This window comes from Artibeus jamaicensis, unplaced genomic scaffold (assembly GCF_021234435.1).
Source record: "Artibeus jamaicensis isolate MK-2021 breed Jamaican fruit bat unplaced genomic scaffold, CSHL_Jam_final contig_463, whole genome shotgun sequence".
Taxonomy (NCBI): Eukaryota; Metazoa; Chordata; class Mammalia; order Chiroptera; family Phyllostomidae; genus Artibeus; species Artibeus jamaicensis.
In genome coordinates, this window is record NW_026521841.1 from 73533 (window position 1) to 98174 (window position 24642).

A 24642-nucleotide genomic window follows, 5' to 3' on the forward strand; every position below is an offset into this window, starting at 1 on the left:
TTCACTCACAATTCCGTTGCACATGGAGGAATTGTGAGGCTCAGCACTCTTCTCCCAGAGACAGAGAAGGCCGCATCCTTGATGTGTCCCCTCCCTGGTTTCCTGCTTTTTTGGCTTTCCTTCCTGCCAGGACCCTTTACTGCACTTGACCTTTTTGGTTAAACTGAGAGTCCTGCTGTCTCACTCAGCCCCCCTTAACATGCCCTGTGGGCAAGTGCTACTGTCTGTCTAAAATGCAAGCACTCAACTCACTGCCTTCACCTGACAATCTCTACCCAAGGCTTTGAACCAGTATCCAAGGCAATAGAGTCCCACTACCTCCCGTTGCCCTCACCATCATGCTGGCTTTCCAAACAGGACACAAGGCTCTGCAGATCCTGCCTGTCAAACTCAGTGAAGGAAGGAGTAAAACATTTTCTACCTCCTGTTTGCCAACTGGTAAGCCTTTTGGAAACCCAATAACAAAGTAGGGCCATCTAAATCATTATTTACACATGCGGCCTGACTGAGGACATTTAGTCATGTAATTAGGTACCTAATTATGCTGAAAATGCAACTATATGATTGTTTAACTGAATTAAGTCCTCCAGAGAAGTGGGATTAACACATGTTAGCCAGCCAGAGAGCAGAGATGAAAGGAGGCATTTAAGTGTCACCCTGGCTACACAAGTTAAGTGGTGTGTACTTGAACCATATGTGTGAGCACACACACATGTATGCACACATGTGGCACACAATGTTGGCTTTATCTCAGTGTCCTCAGGACTCTAAAAAGACCTGTGTACAAGGAACTAAGTACATGATAGCCATTCATATCACTGGAAGTTCAGTGTGAATCTGTTTAATGGATGACCTGAAAGGTCTTAAAATGGTTATTTATTTAACTTGTGAGATACAGGTGTTCAGAAAAAAATAATGATAAAATTAGTACATGTCAGAAGATTTTTTATTCTACATCACTAATTCATTCACATAGCATTGTGTCATATGTTGAGGTATAAAATTCAGTCCTTGACCTCTAGGAGCTCAAAAATTAGTGTGCAAAGCCTTATAATGGTGAGTTGAACAAGTGTTCAGGAAACCATAGCCTGCAGACTAAATCTAGCTTGTGGCCTCTTTTGGTACAGTCAATTAACTAGGAATGGTTTTTACATTTGTAAAGGGTTGTAAAAAGCTAACCAACAAATAATTAAACAAAGAACAATGTGCAACCGAGACTATATGTGGCCTGTGAAGCCTAAAATGTTTGTGAAAAAATTTGCTATTCCTGCAGGAATATAAAAAGGAGCATGCAGGCCCTGTGCTCAAGTCAGGGAAGGCTTTCGAAGGAGGTCTTGTGCCCTGAACTCTTTGGTAGATCAGTAGTTCACAAAGACCCAGAGTCTCTATAGTAGGGTGAAGCACCATTGTCTCCCAGGAGCTTCCTGTCAGCAGCAGCCCAGCACATGAGAACAATGATGAAAGGCCAAATTTGGAGGATGCCTGAAGTGAGAGCTATAAGAGCCTGAGGTTCTGAAACTTGGACTAAATCTTTTGCAGAAGGACCAGCAGCCCTCTGGCCAGATGGGGCTAGCCTGCCCCCAAACACCAAAGCAGTAGGAAGGGACAGACAACTCAGTGTGTCAGGCCCCTTGTGACCTACATGCCAATGACTTTAGCCCTTGAATTACCAGGTGGTCTGTTCTGTGAACTGAATGAAGTGGGAGAAAAGATCACACAGACAACTCTAACAGCTCTTAGGCCTCTGACACAGAGACTCCAATGACACCTGGACACCCAAGCCTCTGCTCACTACCATCCCCAGACCATCCCCAAATAGCTCAGCTCATCCCCAGCTGACCAAGTCTCTCGGCTCCCTATAAGCTCTGCCCTTTGGGACCACAGATCATGTCACCAATCCTCTTACCTCAAGCACTTTGAACACCCCTTATCCTCTGCTGTCAGTGGAAGCCTAGCCCTGAGGACACTGCTGACTCTCTCAGATGGTAGCTGTTCCTCTCCCACACTCTGGTACCACTGGGTGCAGAATAGACAGTAGCCACTTCCAAGACAGTATTGCTCCTTCTTTTTAAAAGTGGCTTCCTTCCAAAAGTACACATTGTATCCTTCTCTTAATTCATCATCTATTCTCTCTCTCTCTCAAATATACCTCCATCACCACCCCGAGGTGTCAACACACAAAGGGGACTTATCTCAGTTCTTCAGTTTACTGTCAGCCACCAGCTCCTGCAGTCGCACTAGAATAAGACTTTGCTGTGAATTCCAGTCTTCATTTCAACCATCATGTTCTCTGACCACTTCCATCATGTCTATGACTTCTTGAGCTCCATGGGTACCTCAAATCTGGTGGCCTGGCCATGTCCCACTGTCCCACATGCCACATTTCCTCACTTCTTCCCCACACATCTTTGAATCCCATTGTTACTACAGTCGCTCATATGTCCTCAACTCCTGTCAATCATGCCTAGGAAATATATTCAAAACCCACTACTTCTCATTTCTTCTACTGAGATCCATCCTCTCTTCTCTGAATTTTACTGTGACTCCCCATCCCCCACCCCCAGTGGTCCCCTTCCTCTGCACAGCAGCCAGGGGAATCCTGTCAATGAGTCAGTAAGTTTATCACTCCTCTGCTCAGAATTCCATCATTGCTCCTGTCTACCTCAGAGTCAGATTTGAGCTCAGACAGTGCACTCAAGGTAACTCTCTGACTGTGTCTTTTATATTTTACCCATACTCACTTCACTCCAAACTCTTACCTCTGTCTGCTCCATATACACGCCAGGCTGCTCCCACTCCAGCACCACTGCGCTTGCTGTTCCTCTGGACCACTCTTCCCCAGATGTCCACATACTTCATTGCCTGTGTTAGGTCTTATAAAATGCTACCTTCTTCGTGACTCTGCAACTCCCACCTATGGTCCCTGCCTTCTTTTCTGCTTCATTTTTGTCTTAGGAATGTCTAACATACTACATAGCTTATTTATTTTTTCCTTTTTATTATTCATATATCTTCCTTCTATTGTAAACTCCAGGAGGACCAGACTTCCCATGCTTCTTTTTGTTGTGTCCCCAGGTAGTTGTGTGTGTGTGTGTGTGTGTGTGTGTGTGTGTGTGTGTGTGTGTGTGTTTTGGGGGGCTGGGAGATAATCAAACTCTCTTAACTATTTCTCCCTCTCTCCTAATGTCCCAGACCTGTATAAATAAATACAGCTCTCTCTCCTCCTATGTACCCGAACTCAAACAATGCACCATAGCTAGAAATACACCCCACTCACACTCATGCACATGCACACTCACATACTCACACCGACTAGTCGTACCTCAGAGCCATGATCACACACCCAAATACACTGTCCAGCAAATCACCACCTTTCTCTGCTCAATTCCTCTCCCTGATCCTCTCTCTCTAAGCACCATCTCATGTCAGCTTATTTCACTGAAAAAGAAGGATTTGAAACAATAACAAGTATAGAAATTCTTTGGGAAGTGTTTGCTATAAAGAGGATTTGAAAAAGGGACCAGGAGTTGGAGAGAGACAAGGTATCAAGGGAAGTTTTTCTTTTTTTAAGTTTGGAAAATAGAATGCTGTCAGGGGTGATACTGGAAAGAGGGTAACCTCAGTAGTGAGGTCTATGTGGATATGAGAGGAGATGGAGACCCATGTACACACTGAGGTCCTGGGGGCACAGAGCAACCATGGACAGTGAAAAAGTTGTAGTAGGGTCACCCAGTGCTGTGGGATACACAGTACAGTACCCCAGACACTGCCTTCTCTGGTGTCATCCTGGCTCACTGACTCTTCTTGCTGGGTCTCAATACCTGGCCTTCCCCCTTGCCAGGCCCCTCATGTCTAAGGCCCAAGGCTCAGCTCTGCTGCTTCTCTTCCCCAGTCACACTTTCTGGGGTCTTGTATCTGCCCATGGCTATAAGAGCCATCAAGATGCTAGGGACCCGCAGCCAGGAATCCAACCCTCTCCTCACCCTCCGAGCTCCAGACTTGATGTTTAGTGTCCTGCACTGTACCCGTGCTTTACATTTCATAAGCTCCTCAGCATGACATGTCTTCCATCCAGCAGAGACCTCCACTCCAGCATCCTTAGCAGACCACCTTCTCAGGTGTCCCCTTCTAGTGAGATGCAAATCCATCCTTCTTGCTCAGGACAAAATCGTCAAGCACCTCTTTGCATCTATTCCCTTAGCAAATCCTACTGGACTCACTTTCCAGATACATCCATATTTTTACTGTTCCTCAGCACCAGCAACACAACAGCCCTAGTCCACACAATTGCCTAGACCACTGTGGTCTCTTTCCTTACCCAGAGTTTGTCCTCAGCACAACATCCAAAGTAATGCTCCTCAAACATACCATTTATACTGCTCCTGCTGGAAACCCTCCCTGATCTCCCAGGCCTCTGGAGGAATTAAGAGGTTATTTGGTACTATGGATCCAGGCCTACATCGTTCAGCCTGTTGTGCTCTCGTGAAGCTCCCAGATCCTGGCCCCTCACTTGCTCAGCTCCAGCCACATGATCTTCTGGCCACATGGAACACAATGAGCCCACCCTGACCTGGCCTCCTTGCTGGCTGCCATCTTCCCAAAACTTCCTCTTTCAGAAGTTCACAGAGCATATTCTCTCCCTTAGTTCAGGTAGTGTTAGTTCTTTTGGGCCACTGTGACAAAATACTGTAGTCTTCACAGCTTAAACAGCAGACATTTATTTCTCACAATTTTGGAGGCTTGGAAATCCCAGACCAAAGCACCAGCAGATTCAGTATCTGGTGCATGGATGGTTATCTTTTCACTGTGTCCTCAGGTGGTAGAAGGGGTAAGGGAACTGTCTGGAATCTTTTTAATAGATCATAATCCCATTCTTGAGGACTCCACTGTTATAACCTAATCACCTCACAGTGGCCCCCAAATTCCATCACAGTGGGGAACAGATTTCCACACATAAATTTGGGGTGACACAAATATTCAGTCCATAGTACAGCCCAGAAGGTACCTCCTCTGAGAAGCATCTCTGGTCATCCTCTGAAAAAGCAAGCCCTCTCCCCCTTTTCTTTTCTTAATGTCTTATAGCATTTTTCACCACCTGGCCTACATCATGGCTCCACATTATTTATTCCCTATCACTTGCTCCCTCCTCTAAAAATGAAAGCCCCTACATACTCATTATGATAATAATGACCATATTTCCATACTCATTATGATAATAATGACCATATTTCCCTATGTTGTTCTTTACATCATTGGTAATTGAAAAAAAATAAAATAAAAAATGGAAGCCCCTATGAGCAGGGCTTTGTGTCATCGACTGTAGGATCTTCAGGTTCTAAATCAAAATACAATAGGCCCCTGGTGAACTATTGTTGAATGGATGATTCTAGAATGAGCTTTGGAATCAGACCTGATTGCAGTCCCACCCATAACCACTATGTGACCTGAAGCAAGTTACCCCACCTATCTGGGGAAGCCTCAGCTTCCTCAACTGGAAAGTAAAAAACATTACAACATCCATCTCAATTATTCTCCTGAGAAATTGGAACAATACATGTAATTATAAAGTGAGCCCAAATGGTAGCAATTGCATCATTATCCCACCAGGAAAGGAAAGGGGGAGTTCAGTGGAAAGACAGATCCTCAGGCAATAGGGGTCACTGGAGAAGTGGAGGCCAGGGAGCAGCCAGGCCTAAGGGTATTATGAGTTGGAGAGCAAACAAAAGGTACACAGATGACTTAGGGGTGGAGGTCCTGCTTTTATGGTAGTCTGAGAGAGGGTACATTATCACCAGGTAAAGCTTCAGAGGCATCCAGGTGTCCACGGTCACCCCAGGGAGACACATAATAACACTTACCTTTGTTCTAGCCTAGGCTAGAGAGATTGGATCCTTTGACCCCATGCTCCTTCCTACCCTGATATCAGTACAGAGGAGAGCAACCCTAGCCCATCATCTCTGGGTTGAGCAGACATTCTAGACCTCCACATCTCACTGAGAGGCACAGCTACTCCTTTAAAAAGTATCAAAGAAGTATCTTCCCATTATACCTGGATCTTGCCCACCATGCATGGGCTTGACCCTGTGCTGAGACACAAGAGTCATGGACCTGAGACGCTCACAATCCTGCCAAAAGTGCCAGGGCTGTGCCTTAGAGATGCCCCTACCACTGCCATGGGGAGTCATTGTCAAAGCTGCAGGACATAGAAAGCCACATGTGTTCATGCATATATGTATGTATTTGGACATACACATGTGTGTGAGCATGTGTGTGTGTGTGTAAACCAGATGGGGAATGAATAGGTGTCTTCTGATGTAGGGAGTCAGTGAAAGACTCAAAGCTGAAGAAAATGAGTAATAAGTACACTCACATTCAAAACATACACTAGACGTGTCCTAAGTGGAATTCACACTGGCTCTAGTGTGATCAACCACAAGCTGTCCTAGACAGCTGCCATGCAGGGCATCCCTGAGGGTGATTATGAGAGAAGATAATACTTCATTGTTCCTGAGAGTCACAGCTACTTCTGCCCCTCCAAATTGCTCTAGAGCAACCTCAAAAGCAAGTGAGAAGCACCTGACACCTCCAAGCAAGTGAGAAGGGCCTAAGAGAGCCCGCAGAGCAAGCAGGGCTGGTGCCCAAGGGATCCTGGCTCCCCATTCACAGTATGTACTTGTTCCTGTTGCCAGGAAGGAGTGCTGAACTGCATTGGAATTCCTGGGAGGTGTCAGAGGTTCTCAAGCACATGCCAAGAGATTGGGTCAGGGCAGCAGCTGCATACCATAAACAATCTCTGTTGTTCAGGTCCAAAGGGGCTGGGCATAAAGCATTTACAGAGCACTCCCTTGACAGATCCCAGCTCATGCTAGGCAGGGGGTCAGTGAAAGCACAGGTAGCTTGAGGGCCCCATGGGACAGAGATGGTGCAGGGTGGGCATTCCTGCACTAATTCTTTATAGAGCCCATCACTGTACCTTCAGAAAGAGCTTACACACCAAGGGCATTCTTGACAAGATGAGATAACCATGTTACCAGTTAAGTAGAAAGAAGGTTCCCTCCTGCCTGGCATCCCCCTCCCACTGCAGCCCAGAAGAATCCTGAGCTCAGAGCTGGCAAAGAGGGTGAGATGAGGAGAGGATTAACGGCCATGCTCCCTTTCCTTTGCTGGACAGGCTGAGCACAAGGGGGACTTTTTTTTTCAATTTTATTTTACTGTGGTCGGAAAAGACCACTTAATGTGAGATCCACTCTCAACAAATGTTTCGGTGTACTATGCATTACGTTTGACTATATGCAGGTACAGTGGTGTATAGCTGATTTCTAGAGCTTACTTACCTTGCTGCACCAAAACTTTATGCCCCTTCATTACCAACTCTCCTCCCCCACCCCATCCTCCAACTCCTGACCACCACCCTTCCACTCCTTGATTCCATGAATTTGACTACTTTAGTTTTTCATCAAAGTGGAACCATGCAGCATTTCTCTTTCTATGACTAGCTTGTCCTTTAGGAGCTATAAAATGGATCGAGACCAAAGCATTTGTTTTTATTAGACTTTTCTGTTCCCTAAAGGGACTTGAAAGTTGCTGAACCTGCCCTCCATGCCATCCCTGCCAAGGACAGACACACAGAGTGTGTCCTGACAGCAAGGAGGGGTAGAAAGAAATTGCATCCCCCTTGTAGGGCCTCTTCCCCTTCCTCTGCTGCTTCCTGTACCACAGAGCCTTCTGCTATGCTCCCTCTCACCTCAGCACTTCCCCTCTGCAGGCATGACTGCGGAAGACCAGGACAGAAATGGAACTGTAAACAAATAGTTGTTTTGCATATTCATTCTCTTAATTTGGTAAGGAAATGGGTGAAATTAATTTGCTAACAAAGCCTTGCATTCATCCATTTGTATTTTATTTCCCCCCAAAACAACATGAAAAGTAGTGGTGGCAGCCCCAGGCCAGTGTGGTGCTCTGGTAGACAGATAATGTGACTAAGACAAGGGCCAGATGGAGAGGGCTGGGTCCCAGGGGCACAGAGCCACCTGGTGTGGTTGGAAAGACCTAGTATTGGGGGCTGGTTTGATAGCCTCAGGGAAATTGTGGACACAATGTAAAGCTGTAGTCAGGAAGACTAGAGAAACAGAAGAACCAGGCAAGGATGACCAGAATGAGCGTTCAAGGCTATTTACAACCCAAGCTGCTATGATCCCAGACACTGATAAACACCTGCTCACTACAGTGTTAACAACAGATGGTTTTAACTCCTCCAACCCTTCTCCGCAAGATATTTGAAAGAGGAGATATCCTGTGACCTTAAGGTGCAAACCCAACTAACCTAAGGTCACAATGGTTGGCTTTCAGGGTGTGTAAAGACCTTCTAACCTGACCTTTCTGACACCCACTCAGCTTAGTGCACCTCTCTGCAGGACAAACTGAGAGATCATTGCTTCTAGAAGCCAAGTTCAACTGCTTCTTTATAAATATATAAATAGACACAGACTCAAAAAGGGTAGGGAAAAATCATTGATGGGGGGAGGAAGAACCTTTTTTCTACACTCCAAGGTTATTTTGGCTAATCTAAAAATTAAATCTATATGAGACAAATTGACAAAAGAAAATAACCAAATTTAATTATATATGTATATATGGGAACCCCACAAACATAGGGGTTCAGAGACAGAAAGGGAAAATGAGGTACATAAGGAATTCTGAGATAAGGATAATGTAAGGCAACTTCTGTCTTTAGAAAGAAGAAAGTCATTGCAATTACTCAGCAGAATGTTCAGTAATTAGGAGTTTGCCCTGCCCTATAGATAGGTCTAAAATGTTATCTCTGATAATCTCTTATTATGGGCAAGGACCCTAATTTAAATTTTCCTAGTAGTTAAAGGCAACAGAAGTTTCTCTTAAGTCTGCAGGGTCTGGGTTGCCTTTGGCTCAATAATAATCTGCTCCAGAAAATAGCGGTTCGATTCCCAGTCAGGGCACATGCCTGGGTTGCAGACCAGTTCCCTGCAGGCCAGTTCCCAGCAGGGGACAAACAAAAGGCAACCATACATTGATGTTTCTCTCCCTCTCTCCTTCCAAAGATAAATAAATAAAATATTAAAAAATAATAATAAAATAAAATAGTAACAATAATCTGCATATCAAAAAGGTACATCTTGGAATGACTCATTTGAACCCCTATGTGGATGGGGATGAAGAGATTGATGATGGTCACAGGGATAAGGAAAAAAAGAGATGAGGGATATGAAGAAACAGGAAGACAGGAAAAGAAAAGCTGTTACCTATTTCCATTATAAGGTTCTTTCTCCTGAGACTGAAATCAGAAGGACAATGTGGCCCTCAGAGAATTCTAGCCAAAGGGCTCTCAACCAGTCTGGGAAATGAGAAGGACCTTTCTTGAGTCAATAGGAAGATACTGAAACCTGTAGATCCTTGAGAAGCCACTGAACAGGATGCCAATGATGACCTCAAGGAACTACCAGAGAAGCAAACCTGTGGCCAACAATCCTGTGATTTCTAATATGCACCTTGAATCTTGTCCCTGAGAGGCCATATCCCCTCTGTGTCTCCCCCCACACACAGAAACAAGAATCTAGGTGAGGACCACTGAAGTCAGACCACAGCTCAACTTCCTCATCCACAAGTATAGCCCAGGAGAAGGAAAAGAAGAGTAGTGCTTACTGAGCACACCAGCTCTTTCCCCACTGTGTACTTTGTTATTAGAATTGAAAGTGCCTACTAGAAGCTTCTCTTTACCAGGTCAGGCAAAGTGTGTAGGAAAAAAGACTCAACTCATTTAAAGAATGCAGCCACAGTCCCACTGTCCAGTGACAGCCCAGATGGCTTGTTGGAGATACCAAGTAAGGCAAGGATTGGGCAGGCAGGTCAACTGGATGACACCTACATGGACTTCTAGTCCGAGGTAAGTTCTGAGAGCCAGTTCTGAAGACTCACTCCTACTCCTTATCCCTAAAAGTGACACTTGTTTATGTAGATAGTTTGGAAAGTATATAAAAATGTATCTTAGAAGAAAACACTGCCACAATAACTCCCATCTACCATTCAAATTTACCACATCAAAATCTCAAGTGTATTTCCTTTCATTCCTTTTTCTAAGGCTTTTTAAAGTAATTAACATAATTTACATTTATAGGATCATATTTCTTTCCCTTAAATTATACTGTAAGCATTTTCCCCTGTCACTAAGACTCCCCCCATGCATCACTTCAATAATTTCATAATATTCTATCATATAGGCATATCATAATTTACATAACCAGTTTCCTAACATGGAATGTTTAGATTCCTCTCTTCCTTTTATCTTTTACTTTAAACCTTATTGCAATATACCTGCCTTAGCATGAATTTTTCTTTTCAGTTCAGATTATTTCTCTAGAATCAATTACTAGAAAAAGAGTTTTTCGTTCTCAGGATGATATCTTTACCAAATAAGGTACAGGAACATTAAAGATACCCATTTTTGAGAATCCCACTGTGGCTGAAGCCATGTCAACACTGTCAAAAATTACAGTAATATGAAAAAGTAATATTCAAATAGCCAGCCTATGTGGGCACTGCACTAGGTGCTCCCACATACTCACAAGGACCCTACACAGTAGTAATGCTACAAAGCTGAGATATGAGAGGCTATGGCACTCCCCAAGACCCAGTCACCCAATCCAGGGTGATATGGAGCTTGGTTTCTCACTTTTCTTTCCTGTGAACTCCACACCTGCCCAACAACAATGCACACATGTGCAGTGCACAAGTATGCAGGCAGGCACCCAGCCCAGAGCCCAGCAGGTGGGGCTTCTTGTATGTCCTCATTCTCTCCACATGGAGATATAGCTGGGACTAGAAATAGGCATATCCAGGGCCTTCTGTGCTACAGCCACTTCTGGTGGAGCTCAGAGCTGGGAAGCCAAGCAGACACTGATTGGGATACACAGCCCCATTTCTGGATTTCCCAAATATCTCCATGTATCAATTGCCTTTGCCATTTTGGTGTTCTAGGTATCTTCCTTTGCAACAGCACCTTCCTGTACTTCCAGCTGCACCATGAGAGTCCAGGCACACTTAAATCACCAGTGGTTGTTCTTCCCTCCACAATCTCACTTGAATCACTCAGCAAACACGGGGTCATCGGAGAGTACCTCAGACCCATTCAGAATTTCCAAAGAGCCAGGCTGAGGAGACTGTGTTACCCGAACTTCCAGGTCACGGACCCAAACCAAGGTCCTTCTGCCCACTGTCATTTGTGCCAATAGAAGGAGACTAAGTTTGATAAAACAAAGCAGAAACTTTATTCTTTGATCAAGGAGTAGAGAAGGGTGAGCTCATGCTCCAGTGGCACCTTCTCCTCCATGGAAAGGCACCTTCTATATTTACAGTCTGTGTCATGGAGAGATTAAATTCCTTTAGACATGCATAGTTATTCTTCTGTTGTACTTGGCTATTTTGTGCATGGTCCTTTTTACACATGATGCCCTGTTTCCATTTTGGTTTTTGCACTTAGCGCCTTGGTCTTTGAAGTGAGGAATACTTTTTTAGTTCCTGTAAGCAAGTGTAGCTTGTGACATAATTTAGGTATTGGAAACATTAGGGTCTTTTAGTTGATATAGCAGTGACAACAGCAGTCTATGATTAGTTGACTGATCAGAGGGCATATGCACTTATCAGAGCCTGCTGCAGGGTCCCTTCACTCTGAAGCTAGGCAGGGGAGTCAACAGAGATGATAAATGCTTGGAGTTCATTGTGCCAGCTCTCCCACTATGTTAGCTCGCTCCTGAAGAAAGAACACTGAGCTTAAGGTTGTAGTGGGGCAAGCTGTGACTGTCACTTCTTAATTGCATTGCTGAAGGTATACCGGGCCCCTCAGTTCTTGCAAAGGTTATTGTGTAATAGCAGTTGAACTGGGCCATGTAGCCTGTAGCCACTCTTACAGTCAGAAGCACAGTAATTTTCTGAGGGGGGCTCCTATACCAGCAGTATCACCTGAGAACCTGTTAGGAATGCATGTTCTCGGGCCCACCCAGACCTGCTGACTCAGAATCTGGGGCGGTAGGGGGAAGTTGTCCAGTAGATGGTGTAAGACATTACCAGTTCCAATGCATACTCTGTTAAAGAACAGTACCTTAGCTGTCATCTTACAAGAAGCCTGTTAGGCTGTGGTATTTCTGTTTCTGTTTTGCACATGAATAAAGGGGGGCTTCAGAGTTGAGATAACTTTTCTGAGAAATTCCTCCAGACACCCACTTCAAGATGGATAAGGGGGAACATGGTTCCACTTAAGGAGACTAATCAAACTCCTGATGGTGTTTAATTCCTTGCTTCTTGGAGCCTTGTGCTTTATACTCAATGATGATAAATATGTTAATCTGTTCTGTTCTTATCCATAATTCAGCACAAATGCTGCCATTGTCCCTTTGTTTTTTACTCTATCCCAAGAATGGAGACAAAATGAAGAAGAGAGAGAGAAATAAAGAATGGGGAGGGGTATAAAGAGACAGAAAATAGCTTACAAAGCATCAGGACCCCACTCATCCAGTTGGGGAAGTTTGGTAGAGTTTCAATTTTACTTGTGCACACATACCACAAGCATAGGGACTTGAGTCACAATGTAAATGGTGTTTCTCAGGGTCACACTCACCATCGTGTTTGAAACCCTGATTCAGACAATAATGCTATAAGTGGGAATAAACCAAATTCTTATTCCTACAGTATTTTGTTCAAGGGAAGTCCAACTAAGAGATCAAGCAATGAGCAGGCAGATAAAGAACAAAGCAGGGGAAAGCTAATGTGAGTGATGGAAGCAGAGTGGCTGAGTTGTGTCACAACTCTGGGATTCTGAACTCCCAATTTGGACATACAGCTGCAGGCCTCACCACAAGGTCAGGGCCAGGGACACACAGCCAAGTGCAGGGACAATAGACAGTGATCTGGTGGGTGCTGAGATGGTGAAGACCCCTCCTACTCCTACACTCCTATTTCCCTCAGAGTGCAGGAGAAAGTGGAGAGGCAGCCTGGTACAATCATAGAAGCCTCAAAAAATTCCAGTGTGGGATTTCCTGGGGTCTAAGGAAGAAGAGGAGCACTTCATTGGTTCTCTGTAAACTTACTCAACCCAGGCCTTGGGCAAAGCTGCCATTTAAATTTCAGTCCTACATTCAGTCCTATAGCAAGCCAGAAAAATGGAAAGGTTCTCCTTTCTTTAAGTTATACATAATAAAATGCAGGCCCAAAGAGGTCAAATAACTTGTCAAAATTTGACAGCAAAAAAAAAGCAGAGCCTGTGTTTTAACCTGAGGTTCCCTAGCACGACAGTACCCACTGCCAGGGCTGGGGATGGCTTTTGCCTGTACAATCTGCCCTTCAGCTGCAGCCCAATCTCTGCTTGTGCTCCAGGCTCACAGGGCAGCCAGTTCCTGTCTTCTGGTCGAAGGCAGGCAGATCCTAGAGGTAGCAGCTCACACAGTGCTGCCCTCCCACATAGGCCACATTTCCTTTCCAGCTGGCAGCATAGGTGCAGCTGACAGGATGCAAAATAGCAGCAGCAGCTGGGTCCTGGGAGAAGGGGTTAGTAATGTTTCTTAGATGGTAACAGAGAGCAACTATCAGGCCCTGACCCCAGGGATGCAAACTGACCCTTTCTTCTCTTGTATTTTCAGATGAAGCTTGGGGGTGGGAGGGAGTTCTCCTTTTTCTTGTAAGGCTCTGTCTTCACCCCTCTAATGGCTCTTCCTTCTGGCTCAGGTGGAAGTGCCTCCACTTTGGTTCCCGTTGCCTACATTGTCTAGCCAAAGCACAGGGCCAGGGACTCAGGAGAGTGAGCTCCTGTGAGTTGAGAATGAAGATAGCTTCAGACTAGGAGGTCTGGATGTTCTGAATAAAGGAAGATATTTTTAGTCTAAAAATTATGAGGGGAAACAGGACTGTCCTGAGTCCTTGGAGAGTTCCCACTGTGACACAGTGTCCATGATAGCTGTGCAGTTGCAGCCACATCTGGCACTTGATGATCTGCCAAGGAATGTAAAGATCTGGTCAGAAAGGTCACCTTACCAAGGTGTCACCACCTGAGACAGGTGGTGACACCTTTGTGTGAGTTTGATTTTGGTTCAGGCACTACTATTGGGGGAGGGACAGGAATCTTTGTGGTCATGAAAAATTCTCATTGACTGTCACTGGAGTCTTATTCTCTGTGCACCCCTGGTCAGAGGCCTGTCCATGGCCTCTGACCATGTCCACTCTGCTCACTCTGGGTCCATTCACAGAACTATTCACATGTGAACAGAGGGTGCAGGCTGGGCTGAGATGCTGCTGGTGTGGGGAAACTTCCTCTCTCAAAGGACTCCTCTGTTCTTTTCGCAGAGTCCAACCTTGGGATGCCCTGGACGACAATGGACATTGCTATCATTGCAGGTGAGCTGGCCTGTGGCCCTTCAAGTAGTCAGGAGGGTCAGAGGAAACACCCAAGGGGAGAATCCATCTGAGGACTTGGGCCAGGGGGTGGCCAGTACCTTCCCTCTCTCAGAGGCAGTTTTGAATGTAGACTGAAAGAGTCTGGCTCTGTAAGAAAATGTCCAAAACAGTATTCCAGTGTGTGAGGGTAAGACAAGAGCAGTGCTGAGAGCACCATGTCAGGGTCCTCACAGGGCTGTGGATTCATGGATATCAGGGGCTGGAGATAGAACCACTGCATTGGGGAGGTGGCCTGCATGGACCAGGGCTCTCTGACTTCTTTTCTGTGTCCTCATCTCACTCGATTCCCTATCCTGGTTCCACACCCATATCTCTCCATCCTAAAGAAATGACCCTGATCTGGCCTCACTTGGAACCCTGTACTGACTCTCCTGGTCATGGTTGTGACCTCAAACTGTACTTCAGAAAGGACTAGGTCTGGGAGGTGTAATCTGCTGTTTATTTCTGGGATTCACACATCTCCCCAGCTCCTTAGAAGCTCAGGGACTTCACTATTAGATATAAACAAGAGAAAGCAGGCCCTCAAACCCCTGCTAGGTTCTGTGTAACTAATATTCTCCAGCTCATTGGGCTCCCAAACACTTATTTTTCTTAGACAATATTATTAACATCATGCAGACAAAGTGCTGTCCTGAAGACAGCAAGAAGTTTAGAAAATTGTTCCTCAAAGGTGAGACTTGGGGACAGTTTTCCCTAACATCCCCCAAAGCCCGAAAATAAACCTATTCTCTTAAATCAAGACAGAGGACTTGCTCTGTGGCTTCAAAGCAAGTGTCTAAATTCATACGCCTTCCCTCCACCCCACCAGGGGCTGCCCATTAGCCCTGTTCAAACTTTAGTCTTCCTCCCTCACCCATCAGCCCAAGGTCCACTGTGTCCTGGCTTTACTGACCATCCCGCAGACCTCATCTCTCAACCCATCCTGACCTCAAATGAAGGAATAGCTGCTCCCCACACCACATGCCCTCACAGGCATCCTTCAGGATCCCCTCCCCCCTCAGTCTTTTGCTTGGCCAACCCTTACCCTCCTATAGTTCAGGAAAGTTAAGCGGAGCAATGAGCAGTAAAGCCATTCTTAACCCAAACTTTCCTGTCCCATGAAGCCCAAGCTCAGCCCAGTCCATCAGCCTAGTCTTTCCTCATGAATAGTGTACATCAGGCAAACATCTTCACCCCATTTTCCAGCACCTTTCTGATTCTGGCACTTTAAGTCTCATGACCCAGGAAACCCTGGTTTTAAGGCTGAAAGTTTTGAGTCCTCTGAACACCTCAGTTTTAGGCAAACCCACAAATTACAAATCATGCACATAGGTCAGTGCACTGTGAGCATCTGCTCTTCAGCAGGGATCAAGTCGGAAACAAACTATTCCAGACTGTGTCTGCCAAGTGCTGAAGTAGAGAGGGAAGAAAGAGGGAAAGAAGGGAGAGAAGAGGGAACTCAAATGAGCATGGATGTGGGGCGAGCACACACAAAGCAGAGAGAAGAGTGGCAGGAATAAGGCAGCTCATCTGGTGGTTAGTGTTCGTGTAGCAGCAAGTCTGTCCTGCCACAACTCCTGTGTGTCCTGATTCCCTGTTCTGGTTTCACACAAAGCTGTGTGTTTCTTCCCATATGCAGGAGTGATTGCTGCTGTGACCTTCTTCTTGGTCTGCCTCCTTGTCCTCATGCTACACTACATGTACCGGCACAAGGGCACTTACCATACCAATGAGGACAAGGGCACAGAGTTTGCTGAGACCGAAGATGCATCCATGCAGGATGACCTGTCTCTCCAAGAGGCTGGCGACAACAGCAGAAAGGAGTACTTTATCTGAGGGGCACCAGACTTTACCTCCCCCAGTGCCTCCTCCTACTCCATGACTTCACTCCACCATCTGTACTACCAAGCAGACTATGACAGCACCCACCTTAACCCAAGACAGGGGAATTTTGGGTGCTGGGCCAGGGAGCTGGGAGGAAAGGAAGATAAAAGTCCAGAAAATCCTCTCCCAAGGACACAGTGACCACTGATGAGGCCTGCTTTTGCGCTGCCAGAGGGAAGAAGTCTGGGTCTTCCTACGCAGTGTGATTTATCCTCAGTGTGGTGTGTAAGTTCTTGCTGGGTCTGAGTGGGGTGGGTGGGCCTGGGGACTGGGGAATCAAGGAAGTGAGTCAGAAGTATGCTTATTGGAACAATAGCATCAAATGTCAGTCCTTGACATCCAGGGGAACAGCAGATAACAGAGCTCAAGACACCTGAGTCTTCTACTGGCCCAGCTGTAAGTGATTGGAAATAAATTTGAAATGTAACTGAGTACTCAGAGTCAAACAGTATTACCATAATTGTCTGGAGAACAGTAAATGCCACACAGGACTGGATTTTCACCAATGCAGCTGTGTGTCTCTGATAGAATCTGCATGCATGCCTGTGTGCATGGGGCTGCACCATCCACTTCTGGCTCCATTGCCAGTCCCAGCACAGAGAGCACACATGGCTCCTATACCTGCTAGGAGAGGGAGGGACCAGTGACCAGCATTCCTTTTCCCCACACAGGCACTAGCTTCATGAAACAAATGTAAGGGTGGACTGTGCCTGTAGTAATAGATTGTCCCCGTACCAGGGCAGTGGCTGAAGCATTGATTCTCTAATACAGTATTAGGAAAAAATGGACCGGTTAAACAAATATGAGTGAACCTCATCCTTCCCATAATAAAAGTGGCTGGAGCACAGACTCCCTGGGTTTTCACCCTCGCTCCCCTTTCCTGGTCCTAGAACTTGGTTAACTGGCTTGACCTCTATGGCCTCAACATCCTTGTCCCTCTTGTGGACCTCCCTCCAGGGTACCCACTCTCAGGGTTGACAGCATTAACAAATGCGCCAAGTGCTCAGAGTTGTTTTTTAATGTCATTATGTGGTACTGGATATAAACTATGTATGTGTAGGTAAACAAAAGTTCCTCATTGCACCACTTCTAAATGCTTCCTGAACAGCAATTGTAATTTAGAATGAATAGCAGAAAGATGAACTTACTAACCATCCCCTTTCATAAGAATCTCTCCAAGACCCCCATCAGCTCAACAATCACCCAGAAACCAGCAGCTCCAAGACTAAAGACTGCATCCTGGCTACCAGTAACTCCCTAGGGCTCATATTTCCATAGGTGACCCCATCTACAACTGGGAGTCAGTAAAAAGGTCCCTTGTCACTCTTCCTAGGAAGATAATGAGTCCAAACTCAGTCACAGATGACCAACCACCAGCCAAAGGAGCTGAAAGTCTTAGGACTCTCATAGGGCAGAGAGGCAGAGAAAAGAAATGAAGCTGGCCAAAGGGGAGATGGTTCTCTTGGTGACCCGAGCTTACTGGTCCTCCACTGTCTCATCTGTAAAATGAAGGACTTGGCTCTATCTCCATGCCCCAAACTGTGCTCTGTTAAACACTATTTGGCAAAATCATGATCAACAGCCCAAACACAAAGGATGCTCCAGGTGCAAATAGGTTTGGAAAATGACATATTAAGCCAAGTTAAAGCAGTGAGGGCTTCCCAGTATCTTTAGTATTCCAATGTGTGCTACAACTTGAGGTGTGGGAAGTAGGGAAATTAGTGCAGCCTTCCTCAAATGTATTTGGAGAGAGACCCCATTTCTTCTCAGAATACCTACTAAAAATTTGTGGACCAGGAGTCCCACAGAACACATTTGGGAAATACTAAACAACATCTAACAATCCTTCCTGTTGTGACATCACTTTAGGTTTTTGAGAATATGTGGGCATATGGCCTTGTCTCCCAGGACTGTAAGCATAGATCACTGCCTAGTACACCCAGAACCCACACACAAACATGCTTTTCTCTTTTTTAAAAATATATTTTATTAATTATGTCATTACAGTTCTATTTCCCCCCTTCATTTCCCTCAACCCTGCACACCCCTCCTCCACCATTCCCATCCTTTAGTTTATGACCATGTGTCTCAAGTTCTTTAGATTCTATATTTCCCATACTATTCTTGCCCTCCCCCCATCTATTTTCTACCTACCATCTATGCTGCTTATTTTCTGTACCTTCTCCCCACTTCTCCTTCTCCCACTCCCCTGTTGATAACCCTCCATGTGATCTTCATTTCTATGGTTCTGCTCCTGATCTAGCTGTCCTCTTAGTTTGCTTTTGTTTTAGGAGTGGCTGTTGATAACTGTGAGTTTGCTGTCCTTTCACTGTTCATCTTTTTTATCTTCTTTTTCTTAGATAAGTCCCTTTAACATTTCATATAATAAGGGCTTTGTGATGATGAACTTCTTGAATTTGATCTTATCTGAGAAGCACTTTATCTGTCCTTCCATTCTAAATGAAAGCTTTGCTGGATAAATCAATCTTGGTTGTAGGTCCTTGGATTTCATGACTTGGAATACCTCTTTCCAGCCCCTTCTTGCCTGTAAGGTCTCTTTTGAGAAATCAGCTGACAGTCTGATGGGAACTCCTTTGTAGGTGACTGTCCCCTTATCTCTTGCTGCTTCTAGAATTCTCTCTTTCATTTTAATCTTGGCTAATATAATGATGATGTGCCTTAGTGTGTTTCTTCTTGGGTCCAACTTCTTTGGGACTCTCTGAGCTTCCTGGATTTCCTGGAAGTCTATTTCCTTTGCCAGATTGGGGAAATTCTCCTTTATTATTTGTTCAAATAAGTTTTTCACTCATGGGTGTTCCTCTTTCCCTTCTGGTACAGAATGTTGGAATGTTTAAAGATGTCCTGGAGGTTCCTAAGCCTCTCCTCATTTTTTTGAATTCTTGTTTCTTCATATTTTTCTGTTTGGTCATTTTTTTCCTCCTTCTGGTCCACTCCTTTGATTTTAGTCCCAGTTTCCTTTCCATTACAATTGGTTTCCTGTGCATGTCCATTCATTTCAATTAGTTTAGTCTTCATATGTTCCTCTAATTTGTGACTAAAATAAACCAGTTCTGTGAGGATCCTGATCACCAGTGTTTTGAACTGTGCATCTGAAAGTTTGGCTATTTCTTCATTACTTAGATTTATCGGCTCTAGGGCTCTGAGTTGTTCTTGAGCCATGTTTTGATCTGTTTGTGCCTGTTACATAGAGAAGGTGTTGACCAGGGCGGGGCCACCCAGTTCACTGGTTTGTGACGCTACATGTGGGGGCGGGGTCAGAGAGGGACAATGGCGGTCCCCTCTGCCACTTTCCGCCACTGGGGCCTGCATGGTCTGTCTCACCGCTTCACTCCTTCACCAGTTTATCTGCGCTTGACTGTGTGACTTTGGTCAGCCCTCAGTGAGTCCACCGTCTTGCGCCCTCAGTGGGTCCGCCCACTACTCCACACCTGGGATCTGCCCACGGCTGCTGGTGCACCTGGGTTGCATGCCCCAGTGGGTCCTGTGGATCTTTCCTGCCAGACCCCGCTCTGCTGCTGGCTCTGCCCCTCTTACTGGTTTGGCTGAAGGGTTCGTTGTTGTCAGACTTCCGTGTAATTCAATTTTCTGTGGTTTGGCTGCATTTTTGTTGCTAAAACTTTGTTGTTTTTAAACTTGGTTGTGTGAGAAGGTGCAGTGCTTCCACCTATGCCTCCATCTTGGCGGAAGTCTAGACATGCTTTTCTTTAAGAAAGACTCCAGAGAAAGAGGATGAGCCCAGGGCCCCTGAGCTGGTGCCTTTGTGGGCAAGAAGGCTGCTGATAAGTCTTCTCTCCCTCCTTCTCTCCCTCCACCCCACTGGTCTAGCAGCCCTCTATCTGAGACCTGGCCCATGGGATGTGGGCTCTCTGTTCCTTCACCTCATCTCCCTCACCTGCCCTATGAAACTACAAAAACTCTGTGGAAGTACAGCCTGCTTCCAACCCACTGGGTCCCCAGGCCCAGCCAGAATCAGAGGCAGAGTGACATGGAAGTTGTAGGGTTGAATTGTCCAAGGTGACTGTTCCAAATGCCACCCAAGGGGGAGCTGTCACCCTCTGGGTGAAATCACAGCTTCTTTGTACACAGTTCCTCCGTTTATTGTCTCAGTAATCCTTGCAGGAAGATGACCTCATCCTCCTTTTAGGCTGACTGAAACTGAGGCTCAGAAAGACCGAAGGGCCTGTTGGAGGTCACATAGCTTCTAAGAGATCAGCAGCAGGAATCTCCTTCCTTCCACGGGCTGCAGTGAATCAGCAAGAGCTCTTCCTGGGAGTGGATCAGGTACACCAGGACTCAGGGATGCTGGAATGAGCCAGTTTTGGGGTCCCAGCACCCAAGGCCTGGCCAGCAATGACCTGGGCTCCTGTGCCAACATCTCCATTCTCAGTGAGGGCTGGCCTGGGGCAGTGGCAGCTTGGAGTGGTAGGAATTGGTCCTGGGCTATTGGCCCTTGGTGGGATGATTAGCAGGGTAAAATGTTTTTAGTTAGATCCCACCTCATCCACCACCCAATCATTCTTATCAAAAAGGAAAATGATTGGTTAGATGACCCTTCATGGATGATGTAAACTTTAAAAGAGTTCTCAACCTCAAAATAAAAATGTCTAATGCTGAACATTTAGATCCAGAGACAGATAGACCATGTGACTATATGTGTCTGATTTTATATCTGCAATTCACACACATGTGTTAGGTACCTGTCTAAGTGTGGGGATGACCTCACTGAATAGAACAGGTCCTGCCTCATGGGTTCTGTGCTTGGTGAAGAAGGTAAACATGCCAGCTCCATGGCCCTGCAGTGTTAGAGATGCTGTGACAGTAGTGAACAGTTCAGTGTGGAATACCAAGGAGAGAGAGGCAATTAGATCAGGAGATGAGCTGGACTTAGGGAAGACTTCAGAGGGAAAAGGAGACCTGCATAATTGCGCAGTAAACTAGGGCAGGACCATGGAGGGTCTCCAGCCCCAGTCTAAGAAATGTGACTTTGTCCTAGAGGCTATAGGGGGCCACTGAAGGAACAGGGCAATCTCTATCATAAAACTATGCAATGATCAAGTTAAACAAAAGACAAGATGAAAATAACTATGGAAATGTACAAGGGGGCTTCTAAAGGCATGTCATGGTGATGACCCTGCCAAGTGGTGGAAACACCCGTCATCCTGGGGCATGCCCCTCACTTCAGCTTCCTCATCTTTTAGTCTGGATTTCACATGATGCAACCCATCTTGTTCGTTGAGAAAGACATCTCATCCTTTTCTGAACACAGGGCAAAATACATCTCATCCTTTTCTGAAGGTCAGGATTCAAGCCAACCTTCACATTAGAAAACTTCTTCTTCAGTGGAAGGAACTACTGATGAGTGTATCCTATTTATGTTCTTTTGGAGGAGACAGTCCCTCCATTATTTTTCACTTTTTGCCTGAGCTTCTTTTATCATCATAGCACCAGGGCTAATTTAGAAGTCAACAGGATTTTAACTGGCCTAGTGCCACAAATAACACTATAGTCACATTCAAGTGCCCATTAATAGATGAGTGGATAAAGATGTGATACATATATACATTGGAATATTACTTGACCATAAAAAAGAATGAAATCTTACCATTTGCGACAGCATGGATAGACCTAGAGAGTATTATGCTATGTAAAATAAAAATAAATCAGGGAGGAGGAAGGAAGATGGTGTTGGAGTAAGATGGAGCGGATTCTAGCTCCCGCACTCCCGCTCTCGTGGGTGAAAATCCTGGCAGATCTATAGAAAAGCAGCACACTAATCCATTAGTTATCCAGCATTTGTGAAATTAAAAGAACAGAGACTGTGTTGGACGCTGAAACACCAAAAAGCAGCAGGTCAGTGGGGTTTTGGGGACAGAGTAAAGACAAAGCAGTGGCGGGGGCTGGCGCCCCAGGCCAGGTGGCCCCAGTGCTGCATCTACCCCCGGGGTCCAGAGCCATCGGTCTGAGACCAACACCAGAAAGGTCTACCACAGGAACTTGGGCACCCAGCAGCCCCAGTGGCCACCAGCGCAGGCCAGCAGCACCCCCCGCCCCCCTGCCAGGGGTCTGGTTGGGGACTGAGCGGGAATGAGAGACAGGCTGTCTGGAGAGTTTTGTTTTGTTTTGTTTTTTTATTGAAAGTGGACTGAGGTGTTCTCCTGCCACGGCAGCTTGGCTTGCTTCCTATCCGGCCTTGCAGCGAGCCAGGGGGAAAGTGGAGGCAGTTGGGGACTTGCCACAGGATTGGGAAGTGCCCTGCCGGTTACTCCGGGTCCCAGAAGGCCTGGTGGAGGCGGAGGCCTCTGAGCCACCACCAGAGGACAGGGAAGCCGACATCCAGTTACGCACATCCCAGAAGGACCAGCGCGAGCGGGTGCAGAGAGTTAGGGGCGGGCACCACAGGACAAAGAAGCTCCCTGCTGGGTTCTTGCTCGCAGGCGCGTGGGGCGCGGTCTTCGGGGCGGTGCCTAAGGTCCAGGGAAGCACAACGTGGGATTCTTGCGAGAATTGGTGCAGAGATATTTGGGCCAGTGCTACTGGACCGGGAAGCGCCAGGTGGTTTCTCGCACAGGCGGGGCCGAAGAGAACTCTGGGCTGACGCCACTAGGATCGGGAAGTGCTTTGGGGCTGGAGCCGGAGGACCAGGAAGCGGAGGTCGAGCAGTCCCGGACTGCCCCGGGAGTGTGACCGGCAAGTGTGCAGGCCCCACACCCAACTCTGGTAGCCTGGCTGGTACGCGCACTTGCGCCGGCATCCCAGCACAAAGAGAGATCCTGCTACAACTAGAAAAACCAGTCTGGACAGTTTGAAACCAACAAGGGAAGGGTTTCTCTGTTGTTGTTATTGTTTGTTTTTTTTGCTGTTTGCTTGTTTATTTCTTGGGGTTTTTTAAATTTTGGGGTTTTTTTTTCCTTTTTTTAGTAACTTTTTTGTGCATTAGTTTAGTAACCTTATATATTTTTTTTAATTTTATCACTGCTTTATCTTTCTATACTTTGTTCCTCTCCTTTCTTTTTCCCTGTTTTAGTCCTTCTTCCTTTCCTCTTAAACTCACAGCTTTCGTCTCCCTTTTCTGCCTTTTTGTTTGTTTGTTTGTTTGTTGCTTCGTTTCCTTTTATCCACAAGAGACACAAACAACTAGGAACTGTGAAAGGACCAGAATGGGACCTGAAGAGGGGGCATCTCAACAGTAGAGACAGAGAAACAAACTTCACCTTCCTATAGCAGAAAAGCCATGAGGAGATGTATATTTTTTCATTATTTTCACCTCTTTTATATTTTAATAATATCTCTGTATTCCTCCTCTTTCTGTAGAGGCTTGTTAGTCTCAAGTAGCTATATTGTATTATTAGACAGGCTCCCCCTGTCCTTTCCTCCACAGTGCTTTGCTAACCCTCTAAACTACACGCCACTGGTTTTCCTTTAGCACACTACCTAAAGCACTATACCCCCTACTCAGACAGATCACATAGAGATTGTGAGTGCTGCTCTAATATTAGTGTAAATGATAGCTGATCTATACAACAGTAAATACCTCACAACACATCTCCTGGATCTTAGCCCATTGTACAGGTCCCTGAATTCTATCACTGTAGTGGTTAACTCCATTTGCTCACACACCGCACCTATTTACCAATCCTTACACTCACCTTACCTCAAAATCTGACCATCTAAAACCTCACTGCTTTCTAGTTACAACTAACAAGCCTTCCCTCCCCAACAAGACGCTTATCTTTTGTCCATCCTCTCATAAAAGTGGCAAGTTGGGCTGAAGAATACGGTTAATACAATATACACTCTAAAGATCGCCTATCTCCTCTCTACCAGCGGTGACGGTAAATATCATAAAAAACTCTTATGCTGTCCTAAACCAGTTTGCCTCCTCCTACAACTGATTACACATACACAATAAAAGGAGTAGGTGGAAACCGAGAAAGAACATCAGGATACCTGAAGGAGCCTGCACCACTGAAATTCACAGGCAGTATACCACAGAGGATCACAGCATAAAATCAGGGAGGCAGAACAGATCAATTTTAGAAGCTGAGGCCAACAAGAAGAGTCTCACAAACAATGGGAAGACAAAGAAACAATCCCCAAGTAAAAGAAAAAGCAGAGGCTTCAGAAAGAATGTTAGATGAAATAGAAGCTAATCAACTAACAGATAGTGAATTCAAAGCACCGATAGTCATGAAGTTCAAAGAGCTCACAATGAGCTACCAAAAACTACAGGGGAGCTACAATGGTCTCACCACAAACTATATCAACATGAAAAAGGAAATACAA

The 24642-nt window shown here is 45.7% G+C and overlaps 1 protein-coding gene across 2 annotated transcripts in view; it reads left to right on the plus strand.

The window, feature by feature from the left end:
* The window catches only part of GYPC (glycophorin C (Gerbich blood group)), a 59193-nt gene that overhangs the window by 24581 nt on the left and 9970 nt on the right, over positions 1 to 24642 (plus strand). Inside the window, exons 2-3 of one of the 2 annotated variants that reach the window (XR_008391862.1) lie at positions 14365 to 14415; positions 16094 to 16563. Coding sequence is in view for 1 of the 2 variants with exons in the window: in XM_037142206.2 (XP_036998101.1) it covers positions 14365 to 14415; positions 16094 to 16290 (248 nt within the window). In the remaining variant the exon portion in view is untranslated. Of the gene's footprint in view, positions 1 to 14364; positions 14416 to 16093; positions 16770 to 24642 lie in introns of those variants that run through there. The other variant, XM_037142206.2, reaches the window with a different exon arrangement.